Below are 20092 nucleotides of genomic sequence, written 5' to 3'. Positions count from 1 at the left end.
CAGCTAAGATGAGGGATAATTTTTGAGTTAAGCTCAGTTATTTCCAAATTTGAAAAGGAAGTAATATAATGATAAAAGAAGAATGAACTAGCCTTTGCAGAATTAGAGGTTTGGGCTTAATGAAATTTGAGGTCTCTTCTACCCTTCAGATTCTATGTGGTTATGATCCTAGTATTTATTTCTATTTTATTAAAAATTTGTTAAGTGCCTGCTTTGTGTACTAGATTTAGGGAATACTAAGGGAGATAAAACTTGCTCTTAAGGAGCCTAATAAGGGTGGGGATAGAAAGATGTTTCCAAATAACAGTAACACAAAATAAAACTATATTAAGTGCTAAAAAGATTGTGTAGAATATGAACCCCTTGAGAGCAAAGGCTGTTTTGTTCATGACTATATATCTCCAATATCTAGCATAGTGCACATGATAAGTACTTAATACATTTTATTAAATAAATTGAGAGATTTGAGTGAAATGGTATGAGAAATTTGAGGAGAGACATTTTTGGTTATGGAAAGCATTGCATGGAGGAGGTGAAAACTTTTTATTTAGGGTTCCAGATCAAAGTAGAGAGCTGAAGTGAAGCTAGAGGTGCCATCTCCCACCCCATGATTAAAGGTGCTTACATTAATAGTTCTCATTAAAACAAAATGAACAGGCAAGGAAAAAAGAACCCAACCATAGAAACTTATTATGAGAACAGGAAAGCCTGAGATTCATCTTCAGAGGAAGTTAAAAAAAAGTTCTTCTATACCAAAGAGTAACATTGAATGGCTGTCTATCTAGAGAGAATTTATAGAAGAACTCAAAAAAGACTTCATAATCAAATCAAATGAGGTAGAATGAGGGAAAATTAAAAAAAAATAAAAAGAACCATCCCAGAAAAACTAGACTATGAAAAAAAGTTAACTACCTATAAAAGGAGATAAAACTTTTTTATTTTATTTTTATAAGGAGATAGCATCTTTTTAAAAAAAATTATTATAGCTTTTTATATATAAAACATATGCATGAGTAATTTTTAAATATTTACCCTTGCAAAAAATCTGTTTCAATTTTTCCCCTCCTTCCCTCCACCTCCTCCCCTAGATGGTAGGTAGTCCCAAACATGTTAAATATGTTAAAGTATATGTTAAATACTATACATGTATATGTATATATACATATATATTTATATGGGGAGAAGTTAAGTAATAGCAAGGAAAACTAAGAAGTAGAATTAAAGTAGAAGAGTTATCAGGGATAGGAAATAAGATATATACAAACATTATAACAAGGATCAAGAATAGATTTTATTAGGGAAAAAAGGAGAGATAATAATCATTCATCTCAGACAAAGTCAAAGGTTCAATCAAGAGAGAAATTACATTATTTATATATCATTCATATTAATACTGTTTTAGATGCATGTCTACATATTTGTAAATGCCTATATATGTATAATATACATGTATGCATGTATATGTATATACCTATATATGTATATATGTATAATATACATGTATGCATGTATATGTGTATATATATACACATATACATGCATACATGTATATTATATGTATATGTATATACAAAAAACTTAGGCTGAACTATAGCCTGATGGAGAAGATGGGGAGGATGAAAGGGGAAAAAATAAAGTAAAGAGTACACAGCAGTGAACAAAAGAATAAGCAGAGAAAAGATGGACAGTCAAGAATATAACATTTATTGTTATATATTTTGAATCTGTTGGGCACATGATACTTTTTAAAATTTTCCTTTTCTATCTTTCTTTTTCTATTTTGTTTTATTTTGTATTTAGTTTTAAGTTTTAAAAAAGGAAAAAAAAGAATAATCAGCTCTGGAAAAAGAAGGTTACATGGGCAATAGAGGGAAGAAGGGAAGAACCTAAAATGTGTAAATATTTCTGTTTCTAGGAAGAGTTTACTACATTTCAGTCTCAATTACAAGATAATAAGGTCCTGAGCTAGGGTGGTTATGATAAGACTGAAAAGAAGGATACGGACTTAAAAAAGATTGTGATGTAGCCAATTTAATAGGCTTGGCAACTTAGACTCATAGAATGTGGCAGCTGAAAGAGATCAGAGAGATAATTTAGTCTTTAACTCCCTTATATAGATAAGACAAATAAAGTGAGAGCCAGAGCCCTAAGTTGACTTTCCAAGGATTGTTCAGCTACTAAATGAAAGAATTGGAGAGGATTTCTTCATGGTAAAGAAGATAGAAGAGTCAAAGGTGATTCCTATGCTATGAATTATCAGGAGAAATGTAGAGAGTGAGATGGAGGTGAGTAGATTATTTTGTGGGAAGATAAACTTATTTGTAGACATGTTGCTTGAGGTTTTGATGAATGAGTTAATTTTAAAAAAGCATTTACTAAATAATTATTACCTTATATATACTACTGTGCTCATCATTGGAGAGACAAATATAGGTAAACAAGATCATGTCTTCTTGAGGAATTTATGTTTTTGTAGGAATGACAGCAAAAAAAAAAAAAAAAAAGAGCAACCATAGGAAACAGAGAAGAGGGGACAGCTACAAAAAATGCAATGGGAGGTAATATGGTATGGAGATGACTAGAAGTGGTGGAGTGAGCTTCAGATGAGGTGGAAGGAAATTCATCAAAGACTGGATCCTGAGAGTGTGAGATTTATTTCTTTTCTTTTGAAGATTAAATTATGACAACTTTATTCGTATTATATCCCAGACATGACCAAGCATGGATGGAAGTTTTACTTTTTTTGGCAAATAACACAATTTTTTAAATTAAAACTTTTTATTTTCAAAACATATGCATGGATAATTTTTCAACATTGACCCTTACAAAACCTGGCGTTCCAAATTTTCCTCTCCTTCCCCCCACCTCCTCTCCTAGATGGCAAATAATCTAATATATGTTAAACATATTAAAATATATGTTACAGCCAATATATGTATATATATTTATACAATAATCTTGCTGCACAATAAAAATCAGATCAAAAAGGGAAAAAAAAGAGAAGCAAAATAAAATGCAAGCAAACAACAACAAAAAAGTGAAAATGCTATGTTGTGATCCCTATTCAGTTCCTATACTCTTCTCTCTGGGTATAGATGGGTCTCTTCATCATAAGAACATTGGAACTGGCCTCAATCAGGGGATTTAATTCTTTTGAAAGGAAGGATACAGGTGGAGATCTTCAGTAAGCTGTGGAAGTAAAAAGCCTTATATTTTTGGAACTCTTCAGTTCTTTGTCTTTGCCCTGCTGGTCTCCTGTGCCACCTTCTTAGCTCAGTGTGATCCTCAAGTCCCTAATATTTACACACATTCATACATTGTAAGAGCTATTTGAGGTCATAAAGTCCAAGTTCCTCCATAATGCAGAGGAGGAAATTTCTCCTAAGTTCCAAGAATATGCAAGATCTTTAACATTTATAATCATATCTGGCTTATTAAATAACCTAATAGTTGAAACGTTTGCCTCAGTGCACCCCTTTCCAAGTTTTAGGATTACCACAAATCGTGAAGATTCAGAATGCAATTGTGTTTTTAAGATTAATACATTTTTCCTTCTTTTTTGTTCAGCTGGAATGCTTGCTTATTCCTCTAAAAGGTTTTAAAATCAGAGACACAGGAGCAGAAAATTTCAGAATGCCGTGTGAGAGGTATAGTGCTGACTTTTCTTTGTGGGTGTCTTGCCCACTTAATGCGAAGCTTTTCTGAAATATAAACCAGCTTCACTAGTTAGAGCTTTTGTTAGTCTAATGTAGCTCAAAGACTGAATGCTTTGGTCTTTTTCTGTGTTGCTCATAACCGTCCCTTCTTTTCAACGTATTTTTAAAATCACTCTTCCTTCATTTCTTTTCTTCTAATAGTTTAACTCTGCTAATATCAAGTGTGACTTGAAAATTATATGGATGACGTTGTAACATGCTTCAGGACTTGAAATCCCTCCACAAGCTCAGACAATAGCTAGCCTTCCTTACCTTAGACTTCATGAGTAGTTTTGTTCAGATGTCATGCTGGAGCACATAGAGGCAAGAATAGAACAGAATTTCTTCCCTCAAGAAATTGATATTTTCCTGGCTTTGTCACCTGATGGACAGCTTTTTTTTTTTTTTTTTTTTAACCTAAGCCAGCTCTTGGCTATTAGACCTTTCCAGAAGCCTTTCTAACTTCAAGTAGAGACTAATAGAGCTTGAAGTTTATTGAAAAAGCCTTTAATAACCCAAGGTCACCTGAATACCAGGAAGAACTTTATAGTGAAGGATTTTACTATATGCTAGAAGTCATAGAATCAAGCTGAAACTCCTTCAACAGGTTCCATATTTATTCTTAAAATGTTGTTATTGCTCAAAAACATTTTTAATTGTGTTTTTGGATTTCATCAATAATAAAAAGTCTTCATTCTTTAGGAATTTTATTTTGGGAGACAGCTAAATCTGATGATCAATCAAACAATCAAAATTTTATTAATTATTTACTGTGGCCAGGCTATGTGCTATGTGATTAAAAATGAAAGTGAAAACCTTCAATGAATTTAGGCTCAAATAAGATAATATATATAAAGTGCTTTTCAAATCTTAAAGCAGTATATAAATATTATTATTATTATTTTATTATACTATCAGTGCAAAACAATATGGGTGTGTTCTCCAACATAAACAATATAACAAATAAATATGGCATTTGAGATTTGCAAAGCTTTGCAAATAGTATCTCATATTATCCTCACAAAAAAACTTGGAAGGTAGGTAATAGTATTTTCCTATTTTACTGATGAGGAAATTTAGACAAAAGTTAAGTGATTTGCTTAGGATTATACAACTAGTAAGTGCCTAAGGCTATTTTTGAACTCACATTTACTTGATTTCAGATTCAGTGCTTTATCCACCAAGCCACTTACCTGATGTGTTTATGTGTGTGTATATAAAAATACACATGTCTATGTTTTCAATAATTTATATCCACAAAGAAATATGAGGTAATGAGGTAATATGTGTGTGTGTGTGTGTGTGTGTGTGTGTGTGTATGTGTATGAATTAGCCACTGGGGCAATCAGAAATGGTCTCACATAGTAATATTTAGCTTATGTTTTAAAGAAAACTAGGAATTCTAAGGGCTGTGAGGAAAGAGGGAATGCATTCCTGGCATATTGGAATATCCCAATTTAAAGGCTGCTTAAAGACACAGAAATGGAAGCTGGGCTGCTGTGTGTGTGTGTGGAGAAAGTTAGTTTGGCTACATGAAGAAGGTAACAAAGAGAGTATAGGTGGAAAAAATAGGTTTAAGTATGGCTGTCAGGGCTTTGATGTGTCAAACAGGGGAGTTAGTATTTGTTACTAAAGCTAATAGGGAATAATTGGAATTATTGAGCAGATGAGTAATTTAGTCACATATTTGTAATTTAGGAATACCATGTTAGGCAGTGTGGAGGATGTCCTGGGGTGGGGAAAGACAAAGATAGAGAAATTACTGTCCTTGGTCTCAAATGATCTTATATTCTAACAGAAGGGATAACATGTATTTATCCATGTATGTAAAATATAGAGATGGAGTAAATGGAAATTAATCAAGAGAAGGCATTAGTAGCAGAAGAGATGTATGTGCATATATCTACATATCTACATATATATATTTATACAAGCATATATATATGCATATATATATTCAAAAATAGATACAAATAATTTGGGAGTAGGGGGCATTAGCAATTGGACGGGGACAAAACAAAGAATTCATGTCGAAGGTGGTGCTTGAACTGAATAGTAAAAAAGTCTAAGTTTTCTGAAAGGCAGAGATTTTATAAGAAGCTGTATTATAGCTGAAAGATTACTATCCTGACAAACATGAGGAAAGAAAAAGAAGATAAGTTTTTCAGGACAGTAGTCTGTGTGAATAGGAAATAAGAATAGAAGAGTAGTTCTGAGGATCATCTAAATAGACTTAACAATTAAACCCATGGGTGATGAGATCAGTGAGAGAGAATATACATAGAGCAAAGAAGAGGTCCCAGAATAGAAAGTTAATGTATATAGATAATTAGAGAGTAGGTTAAACTGAGAACAACCAGTCAAAACTGGAAATAAATAAGGAAATAACAAAGGATTATACTTGATTGGGTCAAAAATAGAGACAAAGTTCTTTTGCATTTCATTAATTAGTTTGGAAGTTAATTTATAAAATGTTTTGAGCAACAAATGGTAACATCAGAATATGTGTGTATAGCCTGTCTCTGAAGGACAGCACCTTTTTGGATGTATGATTTGTGATATGATTGCTTGAAAAATCTGTCCCCTTTAGGATCACACCTTATATTTCTGATTATTTACTTTCAGACATGACTCCATTATTTCTTAGTTATGTACTAAACATATGATATATTATTCCTATTGGATTTATCCTGTATTTTCTTTGTTGCCAAGTAGCGTTTAACTTTGTAAGGTATTTTGGGATGTAGTTTGTAAGAAATATTCACTAAGAAAATAAAGTTGGGTTCTATAATAAGAGCCTTTTAACAACCTGCCAACTAAGATGAATAAATTTCTTTTAACATTCATGCATTTTATTTGTATGAAAACCTCTTGAGAGAAGTAGAAGAAGAAGGGCCCTCTGGTTTATCATACCAGAAAGCAGATTTGAGATAATCATGAATAATTTTATTACTATTAAATTCTTGAAAAGTAGATGAAACTATTTGGAAAAAAATCTGTATTGGCACTAATTCATTTTTCTTTTTTTCTTTCTTCTTTTTTTTTTTTTAGTGTAGACCATAGTGTTTTTTTAAAAAAATATGGATTTTTAATAATACTTAGTCTTTTTTGATATGCAAATATATCATCTAGTTATTGATCTTATTTGAAAACTAGTTGCACAAAATGACTATTTTTTCATGTATGTTTTTGTATACTTAAATACTAAGTAAAAGTGGGTATAGAACTTGACATGAATTTTAAAATAAAATGCTGTTGAGTATGCAGATATTTGAAAATGTGCAGCTGTTTAAGAAATTTACATCTTTAAAATGTAGCTGATCATGCACCAAATTTATTCTGTAAAAATGAGTCTTAGGGCTCTATAGAAAACTCAGAGGAGAAAGTCTTCTTTATAAAAATTTTTACAGTGATTAAAATCAAAGTAGCAGAGTTTGGAGGGATATAAACTCTACCAGAACATTATTCATCTATACCTTTCTTTGATCTATGCATTTTCCTGTAGTTAAGCTTAGTTAACCCTGGGCTTATCAGATGTTGCTGAGAAATATCTTGCTTGCCCAGGGAATTTGGGATTTTCCAGTGTACCAGCAGAGTTAGGGTAAAACATTTTGGTATTGTTGGGGACAGACTGATGGTTCCAAATCTTCTGGGTAGGGCCCTTTAAAATTGTAGTGGTGGGAAAAAGGCAAAGGCAACTTCTATTCTCATGAGATTCTTGAAGATATTAAAAAATAAGCTGATTTAGAAGGGCTCACCCCTAATCACTTTCTGGACTGTTCATGCATGGCTTTTTTAACATGGCAATCTTTCTTCGATGATGGATCTCCTGCTTAGAGGAACTAGGCCTTTCAACTTTCTTCAGAAAATTGATATCTTGCCTCTTTCTTAATTAGAGAGCCATAACTAGGGTGAGGTGATCCCCATAATCATCCCTGCCCCCATCCAAAAAATAAGAAAATATACATTTTTAACACAGAAACTTTGACAAGATGGAAAGTAAAGAATATCCTTCTAATATTAAAGAAGGGAAAGGGACCCACATGTGCAAAAATGTTTGAGGCAACCTTTTAGGAAATTGAGTGGATGCCCATCAGTTGGAGAATAGCTGAATAAATTGTGGTATATGAATGTTATGGAATATTATTGTTCCATAAGAAATGACCAGCAGGATGAGTACAGAGAGGTTTGGAGAGACTTACATGAACTGATGCTGAGTGAAATGAGCAGAACCAGTAATCACTATACACTTCAATAACAATACTACATTATGATAAATTCTGACAGAAGTGGCTCTCTTCAACAATGAGAGGATCCAAATTAGTTACATTTGATCAGTAATGAACAGAACCAGCTACACCCAGTGAAAGAACACAGGGAAATGATTGTGGACTACAACATAGAATTTACATTATTTCTGTTATTGTTTGCTTGCATTTTTGTTTTTCTTTCCAAATATTTTTGCCTTCTTTCTAAATCTGATTTTTCTTGTGCAGCAAGATAACTGTAGAAATATGTATACATATTGTATTTAACATATACTTTAACATATTTAACATATATGGGACTACATGCTATCTAGGAGAGGGGGTGGAGGGAAGGAGGGGAAAAATTGGAACAGAAGTTTTTGCAAGGTTCAATGTTGAAAAATTACCCATGCATGTGTTTTGTCAATAAAAAGCTTTAATAAAAATAAAATAACATAAAATACCCAATACATAGAAGTCCAACAAAATTCATTTCTTATATTATGTTCAAATGGTTGATTTGAGTCCTCATATTCTGTTCAGTTGTGATTTTCTTGCTCTGCCATACATACTAGTTACATCTCTGTCTAAACTTCGTTACTTCAACATAGTATCTCTGAAGGGTTCTTTTATTTTTTTTCTTTTTAACTTCCCTTTCTTCACCATCAAGTATTAGTAAAAAAAAGAATGCTGAAAGGGTGTTTTAAGAAACGGACTTAGGCATTTGTGATTTCCATTTCTAGAGGGGCCAAAGCAGTGAGATCATGATCTATGAAAGCATCAGAGACAAATTGTGATTCTAAGGGACTTTTTGGCAGCAGTCAGAAGTTTGACTACCGCTTCTAATTTAAAAATGGTCTTACTTGTATTTCCTGTTTACATGTGGCTCAGTTTATTTTTAATGACTATTTACATCAAATGGAGCTTCATATCTTCATTAAGAAGCCATGTATACATAGGGGCTATCCTCATGAAATTCTTTTGGAAATTTTAATGTGATGGGAAAAAACCACACTTGGAATACTATAATAATAATTTTTAAGCTTTTATTTCCTGCCAAGTGTCAGAAGATTTGTCTCCCTCTCTTTTTTTTTTTTTTAACAGTTTATAGCATACTGCTTCCAAAATATTTGTGATCTAACACCAAATGTCTTAAATAGTAAATAATTTTAAATGGTAATTAAAAAAATGTGTATATTTAAAAATTGAATTGAACTGGTCATGTTAAATTTTGTAACAATAAATTTATTGCAGCCCCGAGCCTTTTATTCTTTGCCAAGTTTCCACTTACAGCTGCTTTTTCCTGGCAAGATTTAAACCCTGTCAATAGAAGTCTGTAATGCAAATACTGATTCAGTCTTAATAATAAGGATATAAATTGTGCTGCTATATTAAGGAAATGAGAAAGGACACATTAAAAGGTAATTATTGTGATACATTCATCCTCTTTGCTCAAGTCAAATTTCAAAATACACTTAGCATTTAAGATGACATAAAAGAAGACAAAAGAAATTTGGTAATTTCCAAATTTAAAAATTTTAAAGTTCAATGATCAGAAAACCATATTTCCCTCATAATTCTTCAGTAAGGAGCTAAATAATTTTGTTGTATAAATTTAATTTTTTATTGTCTCATTATCACATTTTCTTTATATTAGGAAAAGATGTGTAAACAGTCACAATAAATTGGATGTACTACAAAAATAAAGGTTGACAAAGATTTTGTAATTTTCCTTGAGCTTGGAGATTCCAAATCTTGTTAACAAGATATTCATTTTGTGTATCTGTGTGCATATATCAAAGAAAGAAAAATTACACTTGTATTCTTTCTGACACAGATTTCTAAAAATGTTCAACTATTTTTATCTAATGCCTTTTAAATATATTTCATTAACATGTTTTTTCTTAATTTGCCTACATTTCCCATTAAATTTCATGCTTTCTTTTTCAGAGAGTCTCCTCTCTCCTCCTACTTATGAAAAGGAAAATATAGGGGAAAAATGCAGTCCAGCAAAATTAATCAACATATCAACCTAGTTCAATATTAAATAATAGGAAATTATATGTGGGAGAGAATAGTAAATGGCTGATGTGTTCAATATTTATTCCATTTTTAAGAGGATATTAAAGCGTTCTCATGAAGACTTAATTAGCAAATATAAAAAGCATTGGATTTGGATTTGGAGTTAACAGATAAAGTTCAAATCCCGATTCTACTACTGATTACCTTTGTGACCTTAGATAAGACATTGCCTTCAATTTCCTTATTTGAAAAATGAATGGTTTTCACTAGACGATACCTAAAGTCTCTTTCAGCTTTACAGATTGTAAGACAAATATTCTACTGTGGCTCTTTAAAAAAAAAATTTCACAGAGAAAAAAAATAAGTGATGAGCCTGATATTGTACAGATGATAACAAAAAAATTTTCTAGTCTCTGGAAATCTTCTTTACCACTTCAGTAAATCCATTATTTCACTATTATGGGTGCAGAATGGTGGTGCCCATCATTGGTATAGAATGCAACCCACCCATACCTTCTTTTTCTGTAGGTTCTTGTCCATATCCCATCAAATTTCTAAGGGGAGTTACCCATTCTGTTTTTGCCTTTCTTTTTATCCTTACTGCTTAGTACAATGCCCAGCAGATAGAATATTCTTAATAATAAATGTTTGTTTACTGACTCACTTTCTCTAGATCTTTTTACTTTTCTGCAATACCAAGGCAGTCAGTATTTATGCTATCCATTTGATATCTCTTTCTTCTGCTTTGTGATTAGATCAGTGCCTTTTCCTATAATACATTTCCTCAGTATTGTCCTTTCTACCACTTTTTAAACATAAGTCAGCCCTAGAAAATTGCTATAATCTTTTTAGGGTTACCTTATTATATCTCTTGATTTCCCACTAGATCCCCTGAAACTTTGAAGCAAAGAATGTTTTTATTTCTTTAAAAATATGCCTTCTGCTGAAATGCTCTGGGTGCATATTCAGTCAACTGTAACCATTTCAAAATGAACTGCCACATTTCAAGTGAAAATAATCCTCCTACCTTCCCACGAGCACTTCCTTGATCTCCTCTTGTCATTTTTTCTCCTTGTCACTGTGCTGACATTCCCAATCTTCCTGAGTCAAGAGGACCTAATAAGATTAGTTGGCTGTCCACTTGCATTTCACATGAGTCCTGTTCCATTCATTCTGAATGTGTCACATGAAGAATACACCTGGGTATTTACCTCAGTTTATCAAATGAATGGCAGCACAATCTTAGTAAAATTATCATGGTTTGAGACAGCCTTGTAAATGGAGCTGCCAAAATATTTTTGAGTCATTTAGGGAGTGTGGATTGGTAGAATATTGTCTAAGTAGAGGAAAGATATCTACTAAGTCCCCAATGCTCCACTGCAAACAAACAAACAAACAAACAATGTGGGTTGGGCAACTTGGGAAGAGCTACCAACCTTCTCCAGTTAAAAGCTCTTTATCATTGAAGATCACCTTTATAGAGCAGCCAGGTGCAAGGGTGGATAGAGCATTGGGCTAGAATCAGGAAGCTTCATCTTTCAGAGTTCAAAACTGCCCTTACACACTTCAAAGCTATGTAACTAGGCAAATTGCTCCTCATCTGTAAAATGAACTGAAAAAGGAAATGGCCAACCACTCCACTATCTTTGCCAAGAAAATTCCAAAATGGAGTCATGAAGAATTGGATGTGACTGAAATGACAAAATACACACACACACACACACACACACACACACACACACACACACACAGTCACACACACACACACACACACACAGTCATACACACACACACAATTGTTTTCAGAGCATATCTGATCATTTAGTAATTGAATGTTTTTTTAAAAAATTGTGTTTTATATTATATTTTCTGAGGGAAGAAGTAGAAAAATATATTTTGGGAAATGACAAAATATAATTTTAAAAAGCGAATATAATAACTAAGTGATCATCTCTTATTCCTACCTACTTTCATTCTATTGGGAACTGATGAAATAAAATACTCATTCAGTCAACCAACAGGTTTCATAGTGCTGTACACTGGATTAAATTCTGGGGATATACATTCCAAAGCAAGTCTGTAGCTCTTTTGCAACTTAAAGTCTCAGATAGTTATAAGGCACTAAGAGGGTAAATTAGTTGTTCAGGGTCACAAAGCCAGTGTGTATCAGAATTAGGGTTTGCTCACAGCTCTTCCTAGTTCTGAGGCCAATTTTCTATACAATAGTATACTAAACTATTAGATATCCTGTCTATAAAACAATATGTGGAATATCTGCAAAATGTACCTAAATCCAAGGTGATTTTTTTTGAGGAAAATCATTGGCAGGTAGGGGATTAGGAAAATCTTCAGGTCATAGTAATATTTGAGTTGAGTTTTGAAGGAAACTAGACATTGGGGGATGTGAAGGTGAAGATAGATTACAATTCAGGTCTAAAGGAGATGGATAGTATCTTTTGTGAAGAGCAACAAGAAGAACTTCACACTTCCTAGCCTATGTGACCCTGGGCAAGTCACTTAACCCCAATTGTATCAGCAAAAAAAAAAAAAGGCAGCAAATGTTTGGATTTGGCACCAAATATTGGGGCTCAGTCATGTGAAAAAGTCACAATGACCTTTCTCTTTGGCAAAAGGTAGGGTTATTTATGAGAAGAGGTAACACACAAAATGAAGAGGTAAATTAGACACCAAGAATAGTAAATGTGAAATTTTGGAGAACATATAATATTTAACAATGGAAAAGACAAGTTCCTTAGTGGAACTCACAATTAACCAGGAGAAAGGGAATATTCCCTGAGGTGGCAGTACACTACTTCCTATGGTCTCTTTCTTTGTAGCATCACATTATTTCACAATGTTTTTTCCAAATAAGTTCTGTAAAACTCATTTATAAACAAGAGGCACTACTTAGTGCATAAGGATCCATGCGGGGACATACTGATGTAGAAAACCACATATTAATAATATTTGTATTTTATTGTATTTTTATTAAATGTTTTCCAATTCTATTTTAACCTGATTTGGGCCATGTTCTGAAGTGTTGAGAGTTGTTTGCCACTTCTGCTCCAAATCACCCAAGCCATCATCATCTTTTTAGAATTTTCTTCTTTAATATTCTTTTCTCTCTGAGTCTTGCTCTCCTAAACTGAGTTAAATTCATGTTAATGGGTTTTTGTATGGTTATTTGAACTAAGGTGACACATCTTCTGGAACCAATAATTTGACTGCAGTTGATGGGGATTTCTATAATTCTGGCATCATAAGAAGAATAGAATGGTTGGTGGGACTTTTCATAACCTTTCCACATTACAAAGGCAAATGTATAAAGGGAGGGCTTGCCATTCTATGATGGTAATAAATAGCTATCCTTAGTTCGATTTTTGGTCAATGGGAATTCTCATGAGAGCCTGTCATCATAATTTGATCAGATCTTTATTGCAGATTTAATTCCTGTCAGTGAATTAGCCATAAATAGAGAATAAGCTCTGATTCAGCATGTAGGTCCTTGGCCATTGTAGGAGTTGGATTTAGTTTGACTTCTTTCTTAAGCATCCTTTGCTTTGTCACATTGGAACCTCCACAAAGAGTTTGCATTAATCTGATCACTTGGACCAAAATATACATACTAAGGCTAAGGACAGTTGTAAAGAATAATAAAGAATGAAATCCCCCTGATATAGTGGACCAAGGGTAAGAAGTGGTAGGTCTAGTCTCTACTTTGTTAATAACTGCTTATAAAATCTTGGACATGTCCTTTCCTGACTCTGGGACTTAGTTATCTATAACAACTGCATGGTGATAGGTAATCATTAAATGAATCTTTTAACTGTAAGTTATTGTTGATGATTTTCCATTTTTGAAGAGTATGAATGAAATAATTGGGTAATGTCTTGTGCATGAATTGGAATTAAATGAGCCAGAGTTACACAAAGTTATCAGCCTTACTCTCTTCAGAAGCATTGAAGTCCAGTGACAACACAAAAATCAGAATGACCCAGGATCCATTTTGCCTTTAGTGAAATAGATCTTGAGATATACTCAATACTTAAAGAACTTATTTGTCAGATTTAAGGCATAAAAATCCTTTGTTATGTAAGGAATTCTGGACACCTACTGAAATATTATTTACTAGATTCTTTAGATGTTCATGAAAATGTGTGTAGAGAATAATCTGAGGGATATCTCCTTTTTTCATTTTAGAGAAGGAAAATTATTTAATCCATTCAAAAACCCACAATAAAGAGGAGACTTAGGTATCCAAGTTTAAACATATTTGATTCCAGCTTTAGAAACTTCCATTAAAGCATGCTGGGTTTCATTTGTTGTTCTCCCTAGGCAGCTTGGATTTCAAAGACTTCATTTTAAGATGCTTTGATCCAGTTTGCTTTTATATGATATCAGCTTGAAAATTCTTCCCTAACCATTGTTTGTTTTGCTTCCTGCAATTCATTATTAGTCTTAGGTACAGTATTATTTTGAAGAAATCTTGCAAATTTATTCTGTTGTCTCAAGAAATCTGATGGTCAGCATTCACGGTAGAAATACGATTCTGAGAATGGGTTGCACCCATTTCCAAACTTTTGTCCTCTGCCATGCTGAGGTTTGGAGGGAAGAGTAGAGGAGAAAGAGAGGAACAAAAAGGAGAGGAGAGGGGGAAAGTAGGGAAGAAGTGGGGGGGGAAGGAAGGAGGGAGGGAGGGAGAGAGAGAGAGAGAGAGAGAGAGAGAGAGAGAGAGAGAGAGAGAGAGAGAGAGAGAGAGAGAGAGAGAGAGAGAGAGAGAGAGAGAGAGAGAGAGAGAGAGAGAGAGAGAGAGAGAGAGAGAGAGAATATTAAGTATATATTTTTTTGACTGTGGCAGTAATTTGGTTAAACCTGTATTCCTTGTGATAGAGTATAAACATGATTGATTGATACACATGGGGAGAATGGAAATGAGAGAATTATCAGAGCCAGGACTACTGCAAGTAAAACCTTATAAATACAGATGCATGTGCTTCCTAAAGCAATAGATCTGATGGGATTATTTTTCAGGACCCCCATTGACTACAAAATGAAGTGAAAAGTCAAGTGGCCTCAGTGGTTTGTCTCAGTTTAACACCCTTATTCTAACTCAGAGCAAATTCTATAGTATACTGGCCTGAGTCTGGGATACAAAGACTGGGATGATTTGGTCCAAGTGACTGTTGGTTGACCTTAGTTCAAGGCCCTAAGTGACCTGATTACTTTCCTCTTAGAATATTTCCTTCCTAATTCCCTTTACCAAACCAAAAATATACCTATAACATAAATACACGCATGTGTATACATGTGTGTTACATATTATATATGCACACACATACCTATATATATATATATATATATATATATATATATATATATATATATATATATATATATATATATATATATATTTATATATGTTGTGTTTGAGGTTCAGTACCAAATGATGAGACTGAGGAGAACAATTGGCACTAAATGTTGGGGTTCAGTCAGGTGAAGAATTCATAGTGGTCTTTCTTTTTGGCAAAAGGTAAGGTAAGTAGGAGTGATAAATATGAAATAGATTTAGGAGAACATATAACAATTAACAATGGAAAATACAAGTTCCCTAGTGGAATTCACAATTAACCAGGAGGAAGGGAATACTCCATGAGGTGGGAGTATACGATTGATCGACATTTTAGTTAAATCCATAGAGGAATTTAGCACCTTTCAAGAGTTAGTTAGCTAAAAGAGAAAGGTTGGCAAAAGGTAAGGTTACTTATAAGAGGTAAATGAAGAGTTGAGACAGTAGGAGTGATATATTAATTAGAATTGCAGTATAGTCTTAGTGCAATTCTAATTAATGTTCAATTTAAATTAAGTAAATTAAGCTTAAATAGCTTAAAGTACATAAGTTTTAATAGCTTAAAACTGCATTAAGACTTTTGGGATATCCTAATATATATAAATTCATAGCTTTAAGATTTATGAAGACATTTTAGCCAAAATTTGAAATAGGTAGTACAAATAGTTTTATTTCTACTTTACAGTTGAGGAAATTGAAACTTGGAGAAGTTAAACATCCAGATTTCAGACAAAGGCCAAGTTGCCACTCCAAATTCAAACATCAAGGCCAAGTTCAAATTTCCTATTTCTTCTCACCCCCACCTCAGGTACTCTTCTCCCTTAGGAGCTCTAGTTTTTTTTTTTTGTTTGTTTGTTTGTTTGTTTTTCTTTTAGTAGATTATAATTTTCTAGAGGGCAGGGGTGAGGCTCCTCTTTTTATCCCCTGAATATCCTCCCACTCTTACCTTAATAGAGTGGAATTTAGAAAAATTTTTATCAGGTCTGTTTTTGTTGTTGTTGTTGCTTTCCCCCTTGCAATCATTGCATTGACTGGCTTCATTCATCTTGTTTGCAGCATTCAAGAAATGCGGACAGGCCGGAGGCTTTGTCAGTCCGATTCTCACCATGATGCTGTCCTGGCAGCCTTGAATCAGCAAAGAAGTGATGGTGTTCTCTGCGATGTCACCCTCATAGCTGAAGAGCAGAAATTCCATGCCCACAAGGCTGTCCTAGCAGCATGCAGTGATTATTTCCGAGTAAGTAGAAATTGTTTTTTTTCTCTTCTCTTTTCTTCTTTCTCTCGCACCTAGTAACTTAAGTGTCTGAAGCTGGATTTGAGCTTGGGACCCCCTGATTTCATGCTCTATCCATGGCACCACCTAGCTGTCACTTCATTGTAGTTTTTGATGAAAGGATTTAGAAATGCAGAACGATGTTCTGATAGTATTGTTGTCATCAACCATTTAAGGACAAGTCCCACAGGGCCTTCTGTGACTCTCTTAAGTTATGGAACCTCTTCAAGGTGAACCAGAGCCTGGGATCAGTTTAAAAGCCATCTCAGGCTGCACTAGAATTTACCTGGACTTGTTTCGGTGTAGGACAAATCTCATCTCAACACTGAGGATGGGATAAAATACTGTTTCTCACTAATCTTTGACTTTTTACCTTACATCATGAGTAAATAGGGCTTTGTCATTCAGTAAAAAAAAAAAAAAAAGTGATACTTATTTGATTTTCAGGACTTTTTTGGTCTAAATCTCTGATTTTATCAGTATAGGAAACTCCCAATGAAGAAACCATCTTCAATGCTGCAGACTTGCCATTTATTTGTATCTTGGAACCCATAGAGATTTACTAGGTATAGTAAGAGGTTTAAGAAACTTGGATATGCACTTATGAGCCTGCCTACTTACCTTCCCTCCCTACCTCCCTCCATTGTTTGTATATGTGTGTGTATAGTTCTATTTTCATTGGTATTGTCATATGTATTAGACTGAACAATATTTGTCCCTGTCCATAGGTTTCTTTATAATAGCTTAACACATATAGCTCTTTTTTTCTCATCTTGTACCTGAGAAGTGAGAGATGAATATGTTGCTAATTATGCCAGCCTAAAAATCAAAACACATATTGAGAATTAACTTGCCACATTTCTTAGTTCAGATGAACACTTCACACTCTGTACTTTGCAATTATGACCGTTTCTGAAATGTGACATACTTCTTTGTCTTTCAGGCCAGCTTTCCCTTATTTGTGAGCATGTTATTAAAATTGAAAACTTGTCAGTTGGCCTTGCTTTTAACTAAATTCCTGATTGATATAAATAAGATCTTAATTTATTGGAATATAGCCGGAACCACGACCGAACGATGACTTCCCAACCTCAGGAAATGTGGTTGTGGGAGCCTGAACTCTGATTTAGACTAAAAGGTTGAAAAAACCATTGCCCTGTAGAGTGTGAACCAAAGGAGGTGGAACTAAGAGACAAGAAGAGGAAGGGAAATATTCTCACCTTTTCTGAATGACTCATTATTTTCTTTAGACTATTGTAGCTTTTCAGAGAAATTGGACCCACTTATATCTTAAAAAGCTGTACAGTACCTTTCAGATTGCAAGAGTTTTTCACCTGGATCCATGAACTTGTTTGTAAAAATATACACACATACAATTATATTTCATTATAATTATATCCTTCATATTTTATTTTATGTATTTAAAAACATTCTCATAAAGACTTCACCAGACTGCCAGTGAGTTCCAATATACAGAAAAAAGGGTTAAGAACTTTTGCCCCAGGGCAAATTAAGAATTTTTTTTTTTTTTTTTTAATAGTCCAAGCTAGGACTTGCTTTCATTGATGAAAACATGATTTGTATGAGCATAGCTGAAAGATGATTATCTTTATTAAATCTCTGATTACAAGGCTAGTTCAAGGTTATTGGTCATTCCCTCATACTTATTCTTCTGACTTTGGGTGGGTTTTAGTCACATTAAATCCCTTCTTTTAGACTGTTAAATTCTGGTTCACTCATTAGTGTATCAAATTGTAATAAATACCCATGTGGTATAGAACATTGTCAAACAAGATGGATAGATGGGCCTTGCTCTTGAAAAGTTTCCAGTATATAACGTGTGTGTGTGTGTGTGTGTGTGTGTGTGTGTGTATGTGTGTAGAATCATCCATACCTTCTTCCTTCACAGGAGAGAGTATGTTTTAATACTTGCATTTGGGGGCAATCTCCCTCTATAATCTAGTCAGGGGTTCTCAAACGACAGCCCACGGGCTAGATGCGGCCTGCTGAGGATGTTTATGTGGCTGGCCGGGTTATGGCAAATGGGCTGAGGGGTGGAGACAGAGTCTGAGTTTTTGTTTTTACTATAGTCCGGCCCTCCCACAGTCTGAGGGACAGTGACCTGGCCCCCTATTTAAAAAAGTTTGAGGACCACTGAATGTTAGTTACTTACCTTTTTGCTGTTTCTCTCATGCTCACTGAGCACTGCAACTAGCCAGGTAACATATGATGAGACCATACCCTTCCTCTCTCCTTGAGGTTTGCTGTGCCTTTACTACTCTAGTTTGTCTCTCTCCCTAACTGAGGAGCTACACTCTATATTTGAAATTTATACTTTACTCAAGAGCAATTATTCTTTGGGTATCTTAAGGGCCATCATTGGGGGAGAGAGTGAAGGGAAGTACCAACATGATGTAAATATTGAACAAACAATTTTATTCCCACATCCAAAAAAGGAATGCTAAACAAGGAAAATTTATAGAATGAATATGATCTGTTAAGAGGCTAATAATATTCAAGCTTCATTGGGACACATAAATAGTTGCTTATTAGCTACTATAAACTTTACCAAGTGTAATCCAATCATAGCTAAAATATTTCACACACATGTTCATATATATATATCCACATATATATGTGTGTGCATATATATTTTATGTATATTCTGTCTATATGCATATATGTTTATATATGCCCACATATGTGTACATATATTTATATGTGTATCTCTATGTATATATGTATATGCATGCATATATGTGCATATCAATATGTGGATATGTTTATAGATACCATATATGTGTGTATATATGTATGTGTATGTATATATGTATACATATATGTGTATAAGCATATGTATATAGATGTGTTTATATATGCATATATTTCTCCTTAAAACATTATCTTACCTTATTCCATAAATTGGGGTAATATTTGTTTTTAAATAAACGAAAATAATAATTCATATTTGTATAATACTTAAAAAGATACAAAGTTGCCTACACCAGTAGTATCCCATTCAAAGCTTGCAACAGTCCCATGAGGTAACAGTTCAAAATACTTTATCCCCTTTTTATAAATGAGAAAATTGAGATGCAGAAAGTCTAAGGTCAAAGAATTCCTAAGCAGTAGAGATCAGAGTTAAACCTAAATTTTCTAACTTCAGATTTAGGGCCTTTCTCATAATATCCCAGATGGTGGCAACAACAATCTCAGTAACAAGAAATGTAAATAGGACTCATTGGCTTGTAGTGTCTTTCCACTGCTTTTAGGGAGCAGGTAGAAATAATAGATAATTGTTCCCCAGAAATGACTATGTGAACATTTGTCCAGGGCTTCATAACAGAGTAGTGGCAGAGCTCAAACTTCAATCAGCTTTCATGTGAATGATCTCTTTGTCTATATTATTGCCCTCCCACACATCTATCTATCTATCTATCTATCTATCTATCTATCTATCTATCTATCTATCTATCTATCTACACATATACATTACATTACATTATGT

The 20092-nt window shown here is 33.7% G+C and overlaps 1 protein-coding gene across 8 annotated transcripts in view; it reads left to right on the top strand.

The window, feature by feature from the left end:
* Positions 1-20092, top strand: part of KLHL32 (kelch like family member 32) — a 290510-nt gene that overhangs the window by 78214 nt on the left and 192204 nt on the right. For 7 of the 8 annotated variants that reach the window (XR_012489240.1, XM_074310243.1, XM_074310246.1 and 4 more), the window contains one exon: positions 16368-16548. Coding sequence is in view for 7 of the 8 variants with exons in the window: in XM_074310246.1 (XP_074166347.1) it covers positions 16368-16548 (181 nt within the window). In the remaining variant the exon portion in view is untranslated. Of the gene's footprint in view, positions 1-2161; positions 2286-16367; positions 16549-20092 lie in introns of those variants that run through there. The other variant, XM_074310244.1, reaches the window with a different exon arrangement.

This window comes from Sminthopsis crassicaudata, chromosome 4 (genome assembly GCF_048593235.1).
Source record: "Sminthopsis crassicaudata isolate SCR6 chromosome 4, ASM4859323v1, whole genome shotgun sequence".
NCBI lineage: Eukaryota > Metazoa > Chordata > Mammalia > Dasyuromorphia > Dasyuridae > Sminthopsis > Sminthopsis crassicaudata.
The sequence above is the reverse complement of the archived record's forward strand: the minus strand, read 5'-3'. Positions and strand labels throughout refer to the sequence as shown.